The 23,203-nt window shown below is 42.3% G+C and overlaps 1 protein-coding gene across 1 annotated transcript in view; it reads left to right on the top strand.

Annotated features, from left to right (window-relative positions):
- tmtc3 (transmembrane O-mannosyltransferase targeting cadherins 3) overlaps positions 1-23,203 on the top strand; it is a 127,056-nt gene that overhangs the window by 4,248 nt on the left and 99,605 nt on the right. The window contains exon 3 of the mRNA XM_035790064.2: positions 5,567-5,785. Within this exon, the coding sequence (XP_035645957.1) occupies positions 5,567-5,785 (219 nt within the window). The remainder of the gene's footprint in view (positions 1-5,566; positions 5,786-23,203) is intronic.

Here is a 23,203-nt window from a genome sequence, read left to right as displayed (position 1 = left end):
TGACCGCGGCAGCTTTCCAATCATAAGGGTTCTCAGACGATATGAAAGAGCGGTTGAACAGACTGGTAATAGGGGTTGCAATAGTGGGTCCAGATTGTCTAACCCAGCTGATTTGTAGGGGTCAGGTTTTGCAGCTCTTTCAGAACATCTGCTATCTGGATTTGGGTGAAGGAGAAGCTGAGGAGGCTCGGGCAAGTAGGTGCGGAGCTGTTGGCCGGGGTTTGGGGTGGTTAGTGGGGAACAGGCTTTGTCCTGCCCTCTTCAGGACTATCTTGGTGTGTTTGAACCATGATAGTTTGTTGGTGTGGACACCAAGGAACTTGAAGCTCTCATCCTGCTCCACTGTAGCCTTGTCAATGAGAATGGGGGTTTGCTCGGTCCTCCTTTTCCTGCAGTCCAATCATCTCCTTTGTCTTGATCACTCTGCGGGAGAGGTTGTTGTCCTGGCACCACGCTGCCAGGTCTCTGAACTCCTCCCTATAGCCTGTCTCATCTTTGTCTGTGATAAGGTGCCACTGTTGTGACATCGACCAGCTTAATGATGGTGTTGGAGTTGTGACTGTACTTATTCAAGGGTTTTTCTTTATTTTTTACTATTTTCTACATTGTAGAATACTAGTGAAGACAAACTATGAAATCACACATGAAATCATGTAGTAACCAAACATTGTTAAACAAATCAAAATAAATGTGAGCTTCAAAGTAGCCACCCTTTGCCTTGATCACAGCTTTGCACACTCTTGGCATTCTCTTAACCAAGTCTCCTTCTTATTGGTGTCCTTTAGTATTGGTTTCTTTGCAGCAATTCGACTATGAAGGCCTATTCACGCAGTCCCCTCTGAACAGTTGATGTTGAGATGTGTCGGTTCTTTGAACTCTGAAGCAGTTATTTGGGCTGCAATTTCTGAGGCTGGTAACTAATGAACTTATCCTCTGCATCAGAGGTACCTCTGGGTCTTTCATTCCTGTGGCGGTGGTCCTCATGAGAGCCAGTTTCAACATAGAGCTTGATGGTTTTTGCAACTGCACTTGAAGAATCTTTTGAAGTACTTGAAATGTTCTGCATTGACTGACCTTCATGTCTTAAAGTAATGATGGACTGTTTTTTTGCTTTGCTTATTTGAGCTGTTCTTGCTATAATATGGACTTGGTCTTTTACCAAATAGGGCTATCTTCTGTGTACCACCCCTACCTTGTCACAACACAACTGATTGGCTCCAACGCATTAGTGGAATTTCTTTCTTTTCTTCCTTTTTAACTTTTAACAAGGCACACTTGTTAATTGAAAGGCAATCCAGTTGACTACCTCATTAAGCTGGTTGAGCGAATGCCAAGTGTGTAAAGCTCTCAAGACAAAGGGTGGCTACTTTGAAGAATCAAATATTTTATTTTATTTTGATTTAACACTTTCTTTGTTTACTATTTCATAGGTTTTATGTCTTTATTCTATAATGTAGAAACTAGTGAAATTAAATAACCTTGGAATGAGTAGGTGTGTCAACTTGTAACTGGTAGTGTGTGTATATATTTTTATATATCTCAGCAAAAAAAGAAACGTCCCTTTTTCAGGACCCTGTCTTTCAAAGTTAATTTGTAAAAATCCATATAACTTCAGACTTCTTCATTGTAAAAGGCTTAAGCACGGTTTCCCATGCTTGTTCAATGAACCATAAACAATTAATGAACATGCACCTGTGGAAAGGTCGTTAAGACACTAACAGCTTACAGACACTAAAGAGGCCTTTCTACTGACTCCAACACCAAAAGAAAGATGCCCAGGGTCCCTGCTCATCTATGTGAACCTGCTTTAGGCATGCTGCAAGGAGGCATGAGGACTGCAGATGTGGCCAGGGCAATAAATGGCGAAGTCTGTACTGTGAGACACCTAAGACAGCGCTACGGGGAGACAGGATGGACAGCTGATCGTCATCACAGTGGAAGACCATATGTATCAACACCTGCACAGGATCGGTACATCCGAGCATCACACCTGCGGGGCAGGTACAGGATGGCAACAACAAGTGCCCGAGTTACACCAGGAACGCACAATCCCTAGATCAGTGCTCAGACTGTCCGCAGTAGGCTGAGCGAGGCCGGACAGAGCTTGTAGGCCTGTTGTAAGGCAGGTCATCACCAGACATCACCGGCAACAACGTCGCCTATGGGCACAAACCCGCCGTCGCTGGACCAGACAGGACTGGCAAAAAGTGCTCTTCAACTGACGAGTCACGGTTTTGTCTCACCCGGGGTGATGGTCTGATTCGTGTTTATCGTCAAAGGTTACCACCTGCAGAATCACTCCTTTATTGGGGGTGTCTTGCTAATTGCCTATAATTTCTACCTGTTGTCTATTCCATTTGCACAACAGCATGTCAAATTTATTGTCAATCAGTGTTGCTTCCTAAGTAGACAGTTTGATTTCACAGAAGTGTGATTGACTTGGAGTTACGTTGTGTTGTTTTAAGTGTTCCCTTTATTTTTTTGAGCAGGGTATGTGTATATATATAATATATACACACACATACAGTTTTGCGTCGGAAGTTTACATATGCCTTAGCCAAATACATTTAAACTCAGTTTTTCACAATTCCTGACATTTAATCCTAGGAAAAAGGCCTTGTCTTAGGTGAGTTAGGATCACCACTTCATTTTAAGAATGTGAAATGTCAGAAAGTAGTGGACTTTTTCACAGCACTGTCATTATTTTCCCCCTTCCTGATTTCTATTTTTTTTGCACATTTGTCACGCTTAAATGTTTGTGATCAGACAAATGTAAATATTACACAAAGATAACCCAAGTAAACACAAGATGCAGTTAAGTGAGGATTTTATTTATTAAGGGAAAAAAGCTAGCCGAACCTTCATGGCCCTATATGATAAAGTAATTGCCCCCTAAACCTAATAACTGGTTGTGCCACACTCAGCAGCAACAACTGCAGTCAAGTGTTTGTGATAACTGGCAATGAGTCTTTCACATCGCTGTGGAGGAATTTTGGCACTCGTCTTTGCAGAATTGTTTTAATTCAGCCACATTGGACGGTTTTCGAGCGTGAACCGCCTTTTTAAGGTCACGCCACAGCATCTCAATCGGATTCAAGTCCGGACTTTGACTGGGCCACTCAAACCTTAATTTATTTATTTTTAAGCCATTCAGAAGTGGACTTGCTGGTGTGTTTTGGATCATTGTCCTGCCGCAGAACCCAAGTGCGCTTCAGCTCAAGGTCACGAAGCAGGATTTGAGGTCACGAAGCAGGATGTTTTTGGTAGAGAGCAGAATTCATGGTTCCATCAATCACAGCAAGTCATCCAAGTCCTGAAGCAGCAAAGTAGCCCCAGACCATCACACTACTACCACCACCATATTTGACTGTTGGTATGATGAGCCTTTTCTGAAATGCTGTGTTACTTTTAAGCCATATGCACACTTTCCAAAAATTTCAACTTTTGTCTCGTCAGTCCACAAAATATTTTCCCAAAAGTCTTGGATCATTAAGATGTTTTTTTTTTGCCAAAAGTGAGACAAGCCTTTGTTATTTTTGGTTAGCAGTGTTTTTCGCCTTGGAACTCTGCCATGGATACCATTTTTGCCCAGTCTCTTTCTTATGGTTGAGTCATAAACACGGCCCTTAACTGAGGCAAGTGAGGCCTGCAGTTCTTTAGATGTTGTTGTGGGTTCTTTTGTGACCTCTTGGATGAGTCGTCGCTGCGCTCTTGGGGTAATTTTGGTAGGCCGGCCACTCCTGGGAAGGTTCACCACTGTTGCAAATGTTCTCCATTTGTGGATAATGGCTCTCACTGTGGTTCGCTGGAGTCCCAAAGCTTTAGAAATGGCTTTGTAACCACTTCCAGACTGATAGATGTCAATTACTTTGTTTCTCATCTGTTCTTTTGGCCGGGTTCTATTTAATTGATTTCTTGACTCAACAGGTCTGGCAGTAATCAGGCCTGGGTGTGGCTAGTGAAATTGAACTCCGCTTTCCAAAAAATTTGATTAACCACAGTAAATTCATGATTTAACAACTTTGTCACACAGGGCCATCAAGGTTCGGGTAGATTTTCCCCTGAATAAATCAAATGATCACTTAACTCAAGTAAACACAAAATGCAGTTATCTTTGTGTGATATTAAAATGTGTTTGATCTGTGACAAATGTGCAAAAAAATAAGAAATCAGGAAGGGGACAAATACTTTCACAGCATTGTATTCAGCTTTTATTTCTTTCATCACATTCCCAGTGGGTCAGAAGTTTACATGCACTCAATTAGAATTTTTGCCCATTCCTCTGACAGAGTTGGTGAAACTGAGTCAGGTTTGTAGGCCTCCTTGCTTGCACATGCTTTTTCAGCTCTGCACACAGTTTCTATAGGATTGAGGTCAGGGCTTTGTGATGGCCACTCCAATACCTTGACTTTGTTGTCCTTAAGCCATTTTGCCACAACTTTGGAAGTATGCTTGGGGTCATTGTCCATTTGGAAGACCCATTTGCAACCAAGCTTTAACTTTCTGACTGATGTCTTGATGTTGGCTTCAATATATCCACAATTTTCCTTCCTCATGATGCCATCTATTTTGTGAAGTGCACCAGTCCCTGCTGCAGCAAAGCACCCCAACAACATGATTCTATCACCCCTGTGCTTCACGGTTGGGATGGTGTTCTTTGGCTTGCAAGCCTCCCCCTTTTTACTCAAAACATAACAAAGGTTATGTCCAAACAGTTCTATTTTTGTTTTGTCAGACCAGAGGACATGTCTCCAAAAAGTACAATCTTTGTCCCCATGTGCAGTTGAAAACCGTAGTCTGGCTTTTTTATGGTGATTTTGGAGCAGTGGCTTCTTCCTTGCTGAGCGGCCTTTCAGGTTATGTCGATATAGGGCTTGTTTTACTGTGTATATAGGTACTTTTGTACCCGTTTCCTCCAGCATCTACACAAGGTCCTTTGCTGCTGTTCTGGGATTGATTTGAACCAAAGTACGTTCATCTCTCAGAACACGTCTCCTTCCTGAGCGGTATGACGGCTGCGTGGTCCCATGGTGTTTATACTTGTGTACTATTGTTTGTACAGATGAACGCGGTACCTTCAGGCGTTTGGAAATTGCTCCCAAGGACGAACCAGACTTGTTGAGGTCTACAATTTCTTTTCTGAGGTCTTGGCTGATTTATTTTGATTTTCCCATGATGTCAAGCAAAGAGGCACTGAGTTGGATGGTAGACCTTGAAATACATCCACAGGTACACCTCCAATTGACTCAAATGATGTCAATTAGCCTATCAGAAGCTTATAATGCAGTGACGGAATTATTACCATCCTCTATCCCTATGTTGGCTTAAGGTGGTTTTAACAACCAATTGCTATACTATGTTCAAGATTAGTCAATCTCTTCTTAGACACTGACAGAACCTGGTACCAGAACTACATTCCTAGAGTGAAAAGTAATTTGTAGTTGACAGCAGGGTTGACTTGTATCTAATGCTAAAATCGTTTTGAATTGATGTCTCAACTATCCTCAATTGGTCTTTATGCATTTGAAGCTAATAACTCCCTGTCATAACTTTTGTCTCATTACAGGAGCGGAGCCACAAATCGTACCGGCCCCTGACAGTGCTCACCTTCCGTCTGAACTATCTCTTCAGTGAGCTGAGTTCTGCATCCTACCACCTGCTCAACGTGGGGCTGCATTCTGTGGTGTGTGTGCTTTTTCTGAGGTTCTGCCGTCTGTTCTTGGACAAGACCTCCAGCCTGGTTGCGGCCCTGCTGTTTGCTGTCCACCCCATCCACACAGAGGCCGTAAGTCTGTTCTAGGATCAGATTAACTCTGCTGTTCACCCCGTCCACACATAGGCTGGAAGTCTGCTCAACTGTTGGCACAGATCTAGGATAATCTTAATTTTAATGTCACATGCATAAGTACAGTCAAATGCCTTTGTTGCCAGTTCCAAACCCCCAAATGCAGTAATCAATGTCAATGCGAAGCACAAAAAATAACAAGGTAGAACAAATCACACAAGAAATAGGAAATAAGGAAAACGAGAAAATAAGAAGCTATATACAGGGTCCGTTCCAATACCATATTTACAATGTGCAAAGACCCTGGAGTGATAGAGGTAAATATTATATGTAGAGGGGTAAGGTGACGAGCCTAGGATATATGATAAACAAAGTAGTAACAACGTAAATTATTGTGTGTAGAGTCAGTATAAATGTGTGACTGGGTAGAAGTTACAGGCCTTGGTTTTTCCATTTATATTTCAAGGTTGGACATTAACAATTTAGGCGCACCGATTGGTGTCAGTATGTTTTACACCTGTGCTGGTTTGTCATCTCGTTAGTCAGAATGCGTTTCACCTGTGCTGCAGTTGTCTGGCCAGTGCTCCAGTTGTCTTGAGAAATGTGGAGGGAGGGTGAACACCTTTAGTTGTCGGTCCCTATTTGAGTTCTAAAACAATCCTTGATCTGATCGTCCCTGTATTTCATTTCACTCCACTTTTTTTTTTTCAGACAGTTTTGGTGTGTTTTATTTTGTTTGCCACTTCTTGTGCAAATTTAGTGGGTGTCTTTTAAGTTCTAGTTTTTGTTGCTTTCAGTGGACACCCTCGTGTCTTTCAGAACCTCTTAAAACAGTCAGTGACTCTTTGTTTTTGATTTTCTTGCTGGAGAATATAACAAAAATGGGGCTCGTCCGGGATCTTATTTCCCAGGAGTATGGTAGTCGCTCTAATTTCCTACTCTGAGGCTCTGCTGTGCCCATATATTTGAGTGTACAAAAGACACCTTTGTGGTAGTTTGTGACCCTGAGGGTTATAAGATTGGTGGAATCATTTTGAAAGTTGCTTAAACAGACACAGGCTAATATACACTGCTCAAAAAAATAAAGGGAACACTTAATCAACACAATGTAACTCCAAGTCAATCACACTTCTGTGAATCCAAACTGTTCACTTAGAAAGCAACACTGATTGACAATAAATTTCACATGCTGTTGGGCAAATGTAAAAGACAACAGGTGGAAATTATAGGCAATTAGCAAGACACCCCCAATAAAGGAGTGGTTCTGCAGGTGGGGACCACGGACCACTTCTCAGTTCCTATGCTTCCTGGCTGATGTTTTGGTCACTTTTGAATGCTGGCGGTGCTTTCACTCTAGTGGTAGCATGAGACGGAGTCTACAACCCACACAAGTGGCTCAGGTATTGCAGCTCATCCAGGATGGCACATCAATGCGAGATGTGGCAAGAAGGTTTGCTGTGTCTGTCACCGTAGTGTCCAGAGCATGGAGGCGCTACCAGGAGACAGGCCAGTACATCAGGAGACGTGGAGGAGGCCGTAGGAGGGCAACAACCCAGCAGCAGGACCGCTACCTCCGCCTTTGTGCAAGGAGGAGCAGGAGGAGCACTGCCAGAGCCCTGAAAAATGACCTCCAGCAGGCCACAAATGTGCACGTGTCTGTTCAAACGGTCAGAAACAGACTCCATGAGGGTGGTATGAGGGCCCGACGTCTACAGGTGGGGGTTGTGCTTACAGCCCAACACCGTGCAGGACGTTTGGCATTTGCCAGAGAACACAAAGATTGGCAAATTCGCCACTGGCGCCCTGTGCTCTTCACAGATGAAAGCAGGTTCACACTGAGCACATGTGACAGTCTGGAGACGCCGTGGAGAATGTTCTGCTGCCTGCAACATCCTACAGCATGACCGGTTTGGCTGTGGGGTGGCATTTCTTTGGGGGGCCGCACAGCCCTCCATGTGCTCGCCAGAGGTAGCCTGACTGCCATTAGGTACTGAGATGAGATCCTCAGACCCCTTGTGAGACCATATGCTGGTGTGGTTGGCCCTGGGTTCCTCCTAATGCAAGACAATGCTAGACCTCATGTGGCTGGAGTGTGTCAGCAGTTCCTGCAAGAGGAATGCATTGATGCTATGGACTGGCCCACCCGTTCAGACTGTCCAGGAGTTGGTGGATGCTTTAGTCCAGGTCTGGGAGGAGATCCCTCAGGAGACCATCTGGCACTTCATCAGGAGCATGCCCATGCGTTGTAGGGAGGTCATACATGAACGTGGAGGCCACACACACGACTGAGCCTCATTTTGACTTGTTTTAAGGACATTACATCAAAGTTGGATCAGCCTGTAGTGTGGTTTTCCACTTTAATTTTGAGTGTGACTCCAAATCCAGACCTCCATGGGTTGATAAATTTGATTTCCATTGATAATTTTTGTGTGATTTTTGTTGTCAGCACATTCAACTATGTAAAGAAACAAGTATTTAATAAGATTATTTCATTCATTCAGATCTAGGATGTGTTATTTTAGTTACATTGTGTTGATTAAGTGTTCCCTTTATTTTTTTGAGCAGTGTATATATTTACATTTCATAAAACTGCATTAGCACTTACCTGTCCAGAATTTCGTCCTGTCCTTGCAGAAACAGCTCCTCAGTTCCTGTTTGAATCATAACACTGAAAGATTCCTCAAACAAAAAATCTCTCACTTTCACTTTAGACTTTGACTTTGCTTTTCCTGATTTATTCGCCATGATGTATTCAATTAAATCATTGAAAATACAACTTTCCGAAATACTGCTGCGCGTAACAAGCGTCACAGCAACTCCGTTGATAGTCAAGGCGAGAATGGAGTTTGTTACGCGTGCATTTACAAACAAGGAATGGTAGTCCAACCCAAAACCATTACATACTGGTGTTTACCTCAGCTCATTGGCTATCTATCCAGCTAGATTTAAAGAAGATCAGTGGTCATTGGGCAGAAATACAGTCAATCAACGAAGCTTTGCTAAAATTATTTGTGCGCAAAGTAGTCATTGCTCGTTGTCTTCAAATCAGTTCACTTCGGTCAATACTCCCCGTAAAAAAAAAACTGATATTTGGCTGTGTTGCAAACATGCAGAGGAATGAAACCAACCATGACTAGATAAACGATTGTTTACCGTGTGTAATTGTGTCGAATGCTCCGCAAAAAAATTGATAGAGATGGAATTCGCGGCACAAATGGGTTACAAAATGTTTCGATTTAGGGTATAAAAATTGATTTTGTCAAAGAAAATGGCACTTCATTTGATCACTGGGACCCTCAGGAAGAGAAATAAGAGCAAGATATTAGAATATAAGTCATAATTTTACCTTCAGATGTGAATGTGTAAAAACTCTCATGGTGGAAAATGTTTTTGTTGTTGATTGCTCTTCTCAAATAAAAGCATGGAATTTGTTCTCTGTAATAGCTATTTTAAATTGGAAAACGTAGTTTGATTACCAAGATCCTAATCTTTAGCATTTTCAAGAATGTTTAATGTTACGACGTTGTATTTTTAGTTAGTCACTCCGAAATTTCCCCCTGATGTTGATCCCTGTACGGGGATCGCAGCCATAAGAGGGTATTAAGTAAGAAGCATTTGTGGAAAACCCTACATGGGAGATACTAGATAAATGTATGAAGGCGAATCTGCTCGTCATTGCAAAGCATTATGACATCAGTGGCCCTTGCTGATTTGAAAGCTGTAGTCATTTAGTCTATCTTGCTTTGGTGGAGGGGAAAGTCCTTCCGGAGAGGGAGGATGATGAAAAGGGTCGTAGGAATGGTAGAGTACACACCATAGACGTGCAACTGCGAGAGCTAGAACCAGACAAATTGGGAACAACAGAAATTTGAGCTTGAACACAAGGGAAAGAGAATGTACAGCCAGAATAGAACAAGAAGATCGTGTACATGCCATTAGATGATTAAAATAGATCTGGAAGTACTCCAAATCATTTCAGGCTATCTTGCTCCCTCAAAGTTTGATGTTGGTCGGAACAGCCGGCTTGTACCGCCTTTCAACGAAAAGGAGGTGGATGTACATTTAATTTTTGTGCTGATTGACACATTCCTAAAATGGCTACAAGATTGTTGGTCACTGCTCCTCCAAAGTGTTCTTGTGGGACAAATTTATTAAGGGTACGCTGCTTTATCTCTTGATCAGAGTTAAGATTATGACACTGTTAAAGCTGCTATCCTTCGGGCTTACGAGTTGGTCCCAGAGGCATACAGACAACATTTCTGTCAATTACGAAAGACAGATTCACAAAGCCATGTTGATTTAGCAAGGGAACAAGTATGTCTTTTTGATCGGTTGTGCGGTTCTCAAGAGGTCAAGGACCTTAAGGACACTCGTACTTCTCTAGCAGTTCAAGAATTGCCTTCACGAAAGGGTTGCTACCTACGTTTATGAGCACAAGGATCTCACTCTTGAGAAAGCTTCAGTCCTTGCAGATGAGTCTTTGTTGACACATAAAACTACCTTCTAGGGGTGGGCAGTATCCAGTCACCAACAAAACACACAAAAAACAGATGAGCATGCTTTAATGTTTTAAAAACAAATGTATTACTATGCTAAACTAAAATATAAATGCAACATGTTAAGTGTTAGTCCCATCTTTCATGAAATGAAAGATCCCAGAAAGTTTCCATGCACACAAAGCTTATTTCTCTCAATTTTGTACCCAAAATTTGTTTACATCACTGTTGCGAGCATTTCTTTCCCAAGATGATGCATCCACCTGATAGGGGTGGGGTATATCAAGAGGCTGATTAAAGAGCATGATCATTACGCAGGTGCACCTTGAGCTAGGGACAATAAAAGGGCCACTCTCAAATGTGCAGTTTTGTCACACACTATGTCACAGTTGAGGGAGCATGCAGTTGGCATGCTGACTGCAGGAATGTCCACCAGAGATGTTGCCAGAGATCTAAATATTCCTTTCTCTACCATAAACAACATTTTAGAGAATTTGTCAGTACGTCCAACCAGCCTCACAACTGCAGACCATGTGTATGAGGTCATGTGGGCGAGAGGTTTGCTGATGTCAACGGGTGAACAGAGTGCCCCGTGGTGGAGGTGGGGTTATAGTATGGGCAGGCATAAGCTACGGACAACTAACACAATTGCAGTTTATCAATGGAAATTTGAATGCACAGAAATATTGTTACGGGATCCTGAGGCCAATTTTTATTTTTTAAGGTACTGTATCGATGACCAACTGATGCGTATCTGTATTCCCAGTCATGTGAAATCAATAGATTAGGGCCTAATTTATTTAAATTGACTGATTTCCTCATGAAGTGTAACTCCGTAAAATCTTTTAAATAGTTGTTTTATATTTTGCTTCAGTATAATTTGCCAAGAACCACAAGGACAAAGTCTCACTTCAGTAGACTTTATAGTTTCAAGTAAATTATGCCAACTTTTATGCCTGTCCACAGCGCTTCTAAAAATCTTTCTTTCACTTAGTTCTTCAAGAGCACACAGCCCTCAGCCAGGGAGTGTTGCAGAATGAGGTGGATTGGCTATATAGGATTTGTTCTTTGATTTTGTGTGATTTAATTGACCAAACAAAATGGCAGAAATACTTTGAAAACAGCTACTGCAGAATTTATTTTACTATGTAGTGAATTCAGAAAGTTTTCATACCCCTTGACTTTATCCACATTTGTGTTACGTAGCCTTATTCTAAAATAGATTAAATTAACATTTCCCTCATTAATCTACAAACAATACCCCATAATGACAAAGCCGAAATAGGTTTTTAGAAATTGCAAATATATTAACAAATAAAGGGATACCTTATTTACAGAAGTATGCAGACCCTTTGTTCTGTTCCATTGATCATCCTTGAGATGTTTCTACAACATTAGTCCACCTGTGGTAAATTCAATTGATTGGACATGATTTGGAAATGCACACACCTGTCTATATAATTATGGTAGGCCATCATTGTAAATAAGAATTTGTTCTTAAATGACTTGCCTAGTTAAATAAAGCTTAAATAAATGTAAGGTCCCACAGTTGACAGTGCATGTCAGAGCAAAAACCAAGTTATGAGTTTGAAGGATTTGTCCGTAGAGCTCAGAGACAGGATTGTGTCGAGGCACAGATCTGGGGAAGGGTACCAAACAATTTCTGCAGCATTAAAATATCCCCAAGAACACAGTGGCCTTCATAATTCTTAAATAGAAGACGTTTGGGACCACCAAGCCAAACGGAGCAATCGGAGGAGAAGGGCCTTGGTCAGAGAGGTGACCATGAACCCGATGGTCACTCTGACAGAGCTCCAGAGTTCCTCTGTGGAGATGGTTGTCCCATCTCTTCAGCCCCCTGACAATCAGGTCTTTATGGTAGAATGGCCAGACGGAAGCCACTCCTCAGTAAAAGACACATGAAAGCCCGCTTGCCAAAAGGCACCTAAAGTACTCTGACTATGAGAAACAAGAATCTTTGGTCTGATGAAAACAAGATTGAACTTTGCCCTGAATGCCAAGCGTCATGTCTAGAGGAAACCTGGCACCATCCCTACGGTGAAACATGGTGGCGACAACACCATGCTGTGGGGATGTTTTTCAGCGGCAGAGACTGGGAGACTAGTTAAAATCGAGGAAAAGATGAACGGAGTAAAGTACAGTGAGAACCTTGATGAAAACCTGCCCAGAGCGCTCAGGGGCGAAGGTTCACAACGACCCACAACGGCTTCGGGACAAGTCTCTGAGTGTGCTTGAGTGGCCCAGCTGGAGCTCGGACTTGAATCCAATCTAACATCTCTGGAGAGACCTGAAAATAGCTGTGCAGCGACGCTCCCCATCCAACCTGACGGTGCTTGAGAGGATCTACAGAGAATATTGAGAAACTCTGCAAATACAGGTGTGCGTAATACCCAAGAAAACTCAAAGCTGTAATCGCTGCCAATGGTGCTTCAGCAAACTACTGAGTAAAGGGTCTGAATACTTGTCTAAATGTGATATTTCAGTAATTATTTTGTGAAGATTTGTCATTATGGTATATTGTGTAGATTGATGAAGGGAAAAAAATATTTAATACATTTTAGAATAAGGCTATGTAAATTGTTTTGATAAAGTGAAGGGGTCTGAATACTTGCCAAATGCACTGTGGGGCACTGAATTTCATTTTTGGTGAGTATTGACCTTTACAAGTATACGTGAAACCATGTTAGTCTGAAGTAAGAACAGTACTGGCTCTCAATCAGCATGCTTACATGCTGTGTCTGTGGATTTTGAAGTCGCTAGGGCAACGGGCCTGCTCTGCTCAGAGAAGTGGGAGGAGCAGCAGACTGCCGAGAATGAAGAGGAGGAAAAACGCAAGGAAATCAAAGATGGCAGTGGCAGCTGTATAGATAACGCATCCAAAGCGCTTTGACTTCTCAAACACGGCAGAAAGCTAACACAATATGATGCCCAGTCACCTTAATATTTCAGCCACTTACTTAGATATTAAGTTTAACATGACCCCTATGTATATCTTGAATTCTGTGTTTTTCATGTAGGAAAAAAATCTAATGCATGAGTAATCTTGCTGCATTTTGTAAATGCAGATCTAAAAAGCTACTTATTGTCATTTCTGCTGGGCATCAGACTCATTTTGTGCTTCAGTTGCACTAAACTGATACACCTAAACATTAGAAATATGATGACCATGCATCATTTTTGCAAAAACATAGCCTTTTCATTGTAAGATAATTTATTTGTGTGGCTGCCATCCAAATACCGTTGCACTTCTGTTATCTAATGAAAATGAAGCTATTTTTTGCCGATTGTGTTGCAATAATGTACACTACCTTTCAAAAGTTTGGGATCACTTAGAAATGTCCTTGTTTTTGAAAGAAAATCACTTTTTTTGTCCATTAAAATAACGTCAAATTGATCAGAAATACAGTGTAGACATTGTTAATGTTGTAAATGACTATTGTAGCTGGAAACGGCTGGTTTTCTTATGAAATATCTACATAGGTGTACAGAGGCCCGTTATCAGCAACCATCACTCCTGTGTTCCAATGGCATGTCGTTAGCTAATCCAAGTTTGTCATTTTAAAAGGCTAATTGATCATTAGAAAACCCTTTTTCAATTATGTTAGCACAGCTAAAAACTGTTGTCCTGATTTTAAAGAAGCAATACAAACTGGCCTTCTTTAGACTAGTTGAGAGTCCCGGAGCATCAGCGTTTGTGGGTTCGATTACAGGCTCAAAATGTCCAGAAACAAAGAACCTTCTGAAACTCATCAGTCTATTCTTGTTCTGAGAAATGAAGGCTATTCCATGCGAGAAATTGCAAAGAAACTGACGATCTTGTACAACACTGTGTACTACTCCCTTCACAGAACAACGCAAACAGGCTCTAGCCAGAATAGAAAGAGTGGGAGGCCCCGGTGCACAACTGAGCAAGAGGACAAGTACATTAGTGTCTAGTTTGAGAAACAGACGTCTCACAAGTCTTCAACTTGCAGCTTCATTAAATAGTACCCGCAAAACACCAGTCTCAACATCAACAGTGAAGAGGCGACTCCGGGATGCTGGCTTTCTAGACACAACAATATGCCTGCCCATTCCACAACCCCACCGCCACCATGGAGTTCTCTGTTCACACAACGTCATACACGTGGTCTGCGTTTGTGAGGCCGGTTGGATGTACTGCCAAATTCTCTAAAACGATGTCTGAAGCAGCTTATGGAAGAGATATTAACTGTCAATTCTCTGGCAACAGTTCTGATGGACGTTCCTGCAGTCAGCATGCCAATTGCTCTCCCCCTCTAAACTATGCCATTGTGGTGTTTGACTAGACTGCACATTTTAGAGTGCCCTTTTATTGTCTCCAGCACATGGTGCACCTGCGCAATGATCATGCTTTTTAATGTTTACTACACCTGTCAGGTGGATGGATTATCTTGGCAATCATTTCTGGGATCTTTTATTTCAGAGCATTTAAACATGGGAGGAACACTTTACATGTTGCGTTTTATGTTTTTGTTCAGTGTATTTTCTTTGAAGGAAAGCTATAGTTGCATGCCCCTGATCACTCTTGGACCCCCCCCACACACACACAGATGTTCAATATAAATATGACACCTGTCAATACACAGCTGGACTCACCTTCTCCCACTTTCTCCCGTTGTGCTATTTTCAAACCCGTGACTGGCTAAACTCTTCTGAGGAACTTTTTAAGCTTCATAATGTAAAATAATGTGACAGGTGAAATGAAGAAGGCGATCTGCTTCATCTTGTAACGCATTTAACTGCAGGTATTTTATTGTTTTTTTTTCTAGAATGCCCAAAGATAAGGATTTTCAGAAAACAAGTGGCAATTCTGTTATGCAGCCGGTGAAGATACTGCAAAACACTGGGGCAGCCCAGGGGGTGTTTTGTCTTTGTCTGATGCTTCAGCAACTGGTTACAATTTGTTAGTACAAGGTGTGGGATTGGGTTGCATGGAAGTTTCTTTTGCATAAGGTGGAACTCGTCTGATCTTGTTTCTGGTTCCGTTGTCTTTGGAGTGAGGCCTAGTCTAACAGGGAGAGGAGGGCGTCTCATTCATTTTCAGAAACAATTTGGATAGAGGGAATGTTGTTTCATATCCTGTCGTTTGTCAGGAACCCAGAGTAGAGGAACCTGATGGATTATCAGATAATTACCCTAGAGTGTTCCCAGCGTGTGCCGTTACATGTGCTTTGTCTCAGAAAGTCGCCGGGAGCAAGTTTAGTGTTGAGGATGTCAGCGATCCCACCATGATCGATCTGTCTGAGACATCTTTGTGTTCCAGATTTCGATAAACCTCCTGAGTTAAACTCTCATTTGAAAACCCCAAAGGTGAGCGAGTTTGTAGGACCAGAGAAATGAGGATCCCTAAAGTTGACAGTTTGATGTCTATGAAGCAGCTGATTGCTGAACAGTCTCCCATCTTCTTGCTGAGATTCATCCAGAGGGGTTTGTGTTTTGTGGGTTACTTTGACAGATGGTGTTCTCGTGAGGAAATGGCTTTCTCGTGCCACTTCTGGGCAAGACGAGTGGCCCAGTGTATCTCAAATTGTTGTTCCAGTTACACTTCGAGAAGAGATACTGAGGTTCGCTCACTATGGTATTATGGCGGGCCATCTTGGGGTCAACAGTACTTATGACTGTATCTTGCATAACTTCTTCTGGCTTGGTCTGAATCAGGATGTTGTGGCTTACTGTTTGACGTAAGACAGGTAAACCAAATCAAGCTGTACCAGTTGCAGCTCTGCAGCTTATTCCTGCTTTTGACAAACATTTGGGAGTCCTGGTGGAATGTGTTGGTCATTTGCCCAACGCAGAGTGGCAATCAGTTTCTCTTGACCATCATGTGCGCTGCCACTCGTTTCCCAGAGACCATTCAACTGAGGAAAATCACAGCTCCTAGTATTGTTAAGGCCTTGGTGAAATTATTTTAAATGTTTGGACATCTGCAGGTTGTGAAGTCAGACCAAGGTTCAAATATAAGCAAGTCCTACAGCAGTTGGGTGTTACCTATTGCCCCTCTATTGCCTACCACTCAGTCTCCAGGTGCTTTTGCGAGATTTAATCAAACTTTGAAGTCTATGTTGAAATCTTACTGCTTTGAGTTTGAGAAAGATTGGGATGGAGGGGTGCCTCTTGTGCTGTTTGCAGCGCAGGTGGTTCTTTTAGGAATCTTGCGGTTTTAGTCAGAATGAGTTTGAGTTCTTTTGAGCTTGCTGAGAGAGTTTGTTGCAGGTGAACACCTTAAATACAAAACCAAATCTGTTAATGCTTTTCAATAGAGATTTCACCCGGTGAGTCACTTTGCCTCTGAGAATCTGGAGAAAGCGCAAACAAAATTGACAGTTTGGTACCATTAAAAGGCCAGAAGCTGCACTTTGGATGTGGGGGCAAGTCCTGGTTGTGTTGCCCATACTGGGGTCACTGTTGCAAGCTCGCTTTTCAAGCCCTTACCCCATAGTGAATTTAAAAATAAATCTGTATTACATCATTGCCACACGGGTGTAGGAAAAAAAACTTCACCCTCTACGATTTGGCAGCAAAATTAGTGGAAACCGGTAGTGATGATCTGCCTGTGGCCACTGCGGTCACCGTTGACTATAGTCTTCCTCAAGAGCATGAGGAAAGCCCTATACACCCTGTGCCTGAGGGACGGCTGAGTAACTCAGATTTTAGCATATCAGGGTTTATTCTCAGATGTGCCAACTCCGACAAATGCACTGGAGCATGACTTTTTAAAAATTAACCCCCCCCCCTCTTCGGAGGACAGATCTTCTTTTCTACTACATACCTTTGCATACACATGCATGGTACTTTTTATATTCATCAATCACATAACAATAATACATTACTGAACATAAGCTCTTTTTAAACCCACCTCTCAGCCCATGCCACCTATCACCATAGACCACACTCGTTTGGTTTCCATGTGCCATATATTTTTCAATTATGCTGTGATGTTTTACATACAATATGATTAGAAAGGTTACAAATGTATCCACAGATTATGAGCAAAAGATAACCTTTCCTACAAGTATTATTTATTGACTATGGCTTTCCAAATGGCCCAGCACTGCTATTTGGATGGTTCATTTTAAGTGAATGTTGTGATTTTTTTATATATATATGTATTTTTTTTACCATTCCTAATGCTGTGACCAGAAACAAGCTACGTAGGGGCAATGCCAGAATAAATTATCTAGTGATTGTCTTTTCGCAGCAAAATCTACAGAGCTGAGATTGTTGTATGACCGATATATATATAGCGTTCTGTTGGTGGCAAGAATTTTGTATAATAATTTAAATTGATAAACTCAAGTGTTTAATTGTTTTTTTGTATCAGTTCATAAACCATGTGCCATGGAATCGTTACATTGAAAATCTCTTCCCATTTATTTTACAAACTGTATGGCACAGCTATCAACATTTTTGTCCTCAAAGGAAACTGGTATATTTTTCTATTTATGCCAATTCTTTTCAGCCAATTTGTGTCTTTAATATATGGCAGACAAACAGGTTCCCTACCCTCTTCCACTTGCCTACTACATTTCTATTAATAAATATAACATTTTTTAAAAGGTTTCCATAAAGAATGTTTTTTCATTAGTCAGTATATTTTATCAAAGGTGCCAACAAATGAACTACTGCATGACATTGACTTTGGGGAATTCGTCCCAATCAAACATGCCCATCAACTGAATCTTGAAGAGTGAGTTACCCCGAAGTGAGGTTGAGTTCATGCTTGAGCACGGCATTGCACAACATAATAAACTCAACAAAAAAAAGAAACGTCCCTTTTTCAGGACCTGTCTTTCAAAGATAATTCGTAAAAATCCAAATAACTTCACAGATCTTCATTGTAAATGGTTTATACACTGTTTCCCATGCTTGTTTAATGAACAATAAACAATTAATGAACATGCAACTGTGGGACGGTTGTTAAGACACTAACTGCTTACAGGCGGTAGGCAATTAAGGTCAGTCATTAAAACTTAGGATACGAGAAGCCTTTCTGACTCTGGAAAAACACCAAAAGAAAAATGCCCAGGGTCCCTGTTCATCTGCGTGAACGTGCCTTAGGCATGCTGCAAGAAGGCATGAGGACTGCTGACGTGGCCAGGGAAATAAATTGCAATGTCCGTACTGTGAGATGCCTAAGACAGCGCTACAGGGAGACGAGACTGACAGCTGATCGTCCTCGTAGTGGCAGACCATGTGTAACAACACCTGCATAGGATCAGGTACATCCGAACATCACACCTGCGGGACATGTAGAGGGTTGCAACAACAACTGCCCGAGTTACACCAGGAACGCACAATCCCTCCATCAGTGCTCAGACTGTCTGCAATAGGCTGACAAGTACACAAGTATCTATATCCACAGTAAAACGCGTCCTATATCAACATAACCTGAAAGGCCACTAGGCAAGGAAGAAGCCACTGCTCCAAAACTGCCTTAAAAAAAGCCAGACTACAGTTTGCAACTGCACATGGGGACATAAATTGTACTTTTTTTTTGGCATAAATTGTACTTTCAGTGTTCAGACTGTCCGCAATAGGCTGAGAGAGGCTGGACTGAGGGCTTGTAGGTATGTTGTAAGGCAGGTCCTCACCAGACATCACCGGCAACAACGTTGTCTATGGACACAAATCCACCGTCACTGGACCTGACAGGACTGGCAAAAAGTGCTTCTCACTGACGAGACGCGGTTTTGTCTGGCCAGGGGTGCTAGTCGGATTCGTGTTTATCGTCGAAGCAATGAGCGTTACACTGAGGCCTGTACTCTGGAGTGGGATCGATGTGAAGGGTCCGTCATGGTCTGCGGCGGGGTGTCACAGCATCATTGGACTGAGCCTTGTCATTGCAGGCAATGTCAACGCTGTGCGTTTCAGGGAAGACATCCTCCCTCATGTGGTACCCTTTCTGCTGGCTCATCCTGACATGACCCTCCAGCAATGCCACCAGCCATACTGCTCTATGTGCCTAATCCTCTCCAAGACAGGGATGTCAGTGTTCTGCTATGGCCAGCGAAGAGCCCGGATCTCAATCCCATTGAGCACGTCTGGGACCTGTTGGATCGGAGGGTGAGGGCTAGGGCCATTCCCCCCAGAAATGTCTGGTAACTTGCAGGTGCCTTGGTGGAAGAGTGGAGTAACATCTCACAGCAAGAACTGGCAAATCTGGTGCAGTCCATGAGGAGTCGATGCACTGCAATATTTAATGCAGCAGATACTGACTGTTACTTTTGATTTTGACCTTATTCCATTTCTGTTAGTCACATGTCTGTGGAACCTGTTCAGTTTGTCTATTGTTGAATCTTGTTATATTCATACAAATATTTACACATGTTAAGTTGGCTGAAAATAAATGTAGTTGACAGTGAGAAGACATTTCTTTTTTTGCTGAGTTCAGTACCCTGTTTTTTTTTAGTTCATAGTAAGGATGGTTATCTGCGGTTTCGTTTTGATTTTCAGAAAAACAATGCCTTTACTAAGTCAGACTCAAGTTTGACAATTATGTGGACCATGTTGGCACTGCTAAGTACTTTAGGAAGTTGTATCTGCTGAGGAGATTATTTATTTAACTATTGGTGGGTCCCTCTAGCTGAGTGCGCCAATGGAATGTCTGCTTTTGTCACTCCTGATAGTTTGTTTTTCTACCTTCGTCTCCCGTTCAGGTTACGAAATGCTGGGACCCTTTTGGTCTCTGTACCTGTGCTAGCTTCTCCGTAGTCCATTTGCTTTGGACACCGGTGCCAGCGATTCGCTCCTATCTGGTGTGACCACCATTTGCCTCATGCAGTGTGACATTGGTGGGAACTGGAACACGCTGTCGTACATGTCGATCCAGACATGCTCAATGGGTGATGTGAGTATGCAGGCCATGGAAGAAATGAGCTTTCAGCTTCCAGGAATTGTGTACAGATCCTTGTGACATGGGGTCGTGCATTATAATGTTGGAACATGAGGTGATGGTAGCGGATGAATGGCACGACAATGGGCCTCCAGGATCTCGTCCGTCATGGTATCTCTGTGCATTCAAATTGACATTAGTTGTCCATAGCTTATGCCTGCCCATACCATAACCCTACCACCACCATGGGCCACTCTGTTCACAACATTAACATCAGCGAACCGCTCGCCCACACGACACCATACACATTGTCTGCCATCTGCCCAGTACAGTTGAAACCGGGTTTCATCTGTGAAGAGCAAACTAATCCAGCATGCCAGTGGCCATCGAAGGTGAGCATTTGCCCACTGAAGTTGGTTACGATGTCAAACTGCAATCAGGTCAAGACTCTGGTGAGAGCGACGAACACGCAGATGAGCTTCCCTGAGACTTTTTTTCTGACAGTTTCAGCAGTAATTCTTTAGTTGTGAAAACCCAGTTTCATCAGCTGTCCGGGTGTCATCAGCTGTGTCAGACGATCCCGCAGGTGAAGAAGCTGGATGTAGATGGCGTGGTTTAGATGTGGTCTGCGGTTGTGAGGTGGTTGGATACACTGCCAAAATCAACATTGGAAGGAGCTTATGGTAGAGAAATGAATAATGCTCCATTGACAAGGAATGACTTCCGCCAAAACGCAAAGTGTTTGCATCTGGTGGACATCAGGAGCTAGTTGAAAAGCAAAGCACATGTATATCAAGTGGTGTGATTGTAGGCTCCGACAGTCAGTGTCAGAACTGTTTATCCTTAATCGTGTAGTGTGGCTGGTGTTATGAGCCGATCCCGTTAATAAATATAATTAAAACATTTTTTTGATTTAAAAAAAAAAAAATCCTGTTTGGGATCGACAACATCCGGTGAAATGGCAGAGCGCCAAATTCAAATTAAATTACTATAAATATAAATTTTTCATGAAATCACAAGTGCAATACATCAAAATAAAGCTTAACTTGTTGTTAATCCAGCCGCCGTGTCAGATGGCACAGAGGGCGAGCAAGAGTTGCCCAACTTTATGTAGTAGGCGTTGTATCTGAGTTGTACAGACCTGCATGCAGTTAGTGACATGAAAATAATGCAATTCAGAAGTTGCCGTCAGTTCCTTCACAATATTTGTTTTACTGAATTGGTCATTTGATATGTGCTTTTCAATACATGAATTGGGAATGAACTCGAATTTAACCCATCAATGTCATTACTGTCTACCTCAACAACAACTTCTCACCTATTTACTTAACCCCTTTACCCCCCCCCCCATTTTGCCCCATTCAATTGAGTTGCACCGGCGACCAGACAGGCCTTAGAAGAATAGAACAGAAAAACAGGATAGAAAAAGAACAAAGACAACATTCTGCTGCTCTGGTAAAGGGAGTGGTAATGTTACACAGCTCAGTGCTCCCTCAAACTGCTTCTCATCTTCCTCATGGTGTTTTCTCCTTCAGCTGAGTGCAGCCTGACAGTCCTTTGAAAGGGCCCATTTCAGTCAGAGTCAAAAAGAAGCCCCTGGACGAGCAATGCAATCACGTTATCTTGATCTGGAATCGCTCAACGGATCATTTGTTTTTCATTTGATGTACTGAAGGTCCCCTTCATGATCAACACTGACAAAGAGACCGTTGTGAGCCTCTTAGTGTCTGTCTTTCTGAATGTGTAGTTCAGTGTATTTGTGCTGCATCTGTGTCTGGTATCTCAACATAGTGAACATATTTAGATTGAACTACATTTGTATGACATCATAAATATGTAAATCTGTTTCTTATTGAGCAAGTCCAGGTAGTACCTCAAGGCGTTTCCAAATGTTTTCTCAACATGCTCTCTTCATGGTGGAGGATCTCCTAGCCCAGCCTCTCCTGTGCAAAGAAAATGTGCAGTTCCATGTGCTCGCATAAGGTGGCAGTCAGCATTCACACATTTCTGCTAGAGGCCCCTGTACTGCAAGAGCCACTGCGAGCCACCTCTGGTCTCCCTCCATGATTTATGCCTGGCAGGGCATAAAATAAACGTTTTAGTCCACCAGCCACTGTAGATGGAAAGAAGAAAAATGAACCAGCTGCTAAAATTACACCAATAAAACACAAAGAAACCGAAGCGTGCATTCTAAGGTTTCTAAAACAATGTTTTTCTATTCTAAATTAAAATATAACCAAATACTAAAAAGTAACACAATAAAATAACAATAACGGTGCTATATACAGAGGGTAGGTACCGAGTCAATGTGCGGGAGTACAGTTAGTCTAGGTAATTTGTACATGTAGGTAGTGGTGAAGTGACTATGCATAGATAATAAACAGCAAGTAGCAGCAGTGTAAAAAAACAAACAAATGGAGGGAGGCAGGGTCAATGTAAATTGTCCGATGACCATTTGATTAATTGTTTAGCAGTCTTATGGCTTGGGGGTGGTTAAGGAGCCTTTTGGACAATTAAAGGCCACTCTAAAATGTGCAGTTTTGTCACGACACACTGTGCCAAGTTTTTAGGGAGTGAGCAGTTGGCATGCTGACTGCAGTAATGTCCACCAGAGATGTTGCCAGAGATCAACATTTTCTCTACCGTAAGCCGCCTCAGACGTATTAAAGAATTTGTCAGTACGATCAGCTGACCTCGTGTTTGGCGTCGTGTGGGCAAGCGCTTTTCTGATGTCACCGTTGTGAACAGAGTGCCCCATGGTTGCAGTGGGGTTAAATTATGGGCAGGCATAAACTAGAGACAACGAACACAATTGCATTTTATCGATGGCAATTTGAATGCACAGAAATACCGTTACGAGATCCTGAGGCCCATTTTTTGGGGGGGGGGGGTACTGTGTATCTGATTTCCCAGTCATGTGAAATCCATAGATTAAGGCCTAATGAATGTATTTCCATTGACTGATTTCCTCACTAGTTTCAAGTAAATTAGACCAACTTTTATGCCTGTCCACAGTGCTTCTAAAAATCTGTCTTTCACTTAGTTCTT

Source organism: Oncorhynchus keta, chromosome 17 (genome assembly GCF_023373465.1).
Source record: "Oncorhynchus keta strain PuntledgeMale-10-30-2019 chromosome 17, Oket_V2, whole genome shotgun sequence".
In the NCBI taxonomy this organism is placed as follows: domain Eukaryota; kingdom Metazoa; phylum Chordata; class Actinopteri; order Salmoniformes; family Salmonidae; genus Oncorhynchus; species Oncorhynchus keta.
The sequence above is the reverse complement of the archived record's forward strand: the minus strand, read 5'-3'. Positions and strand labels throughout refer to the sequence as shown.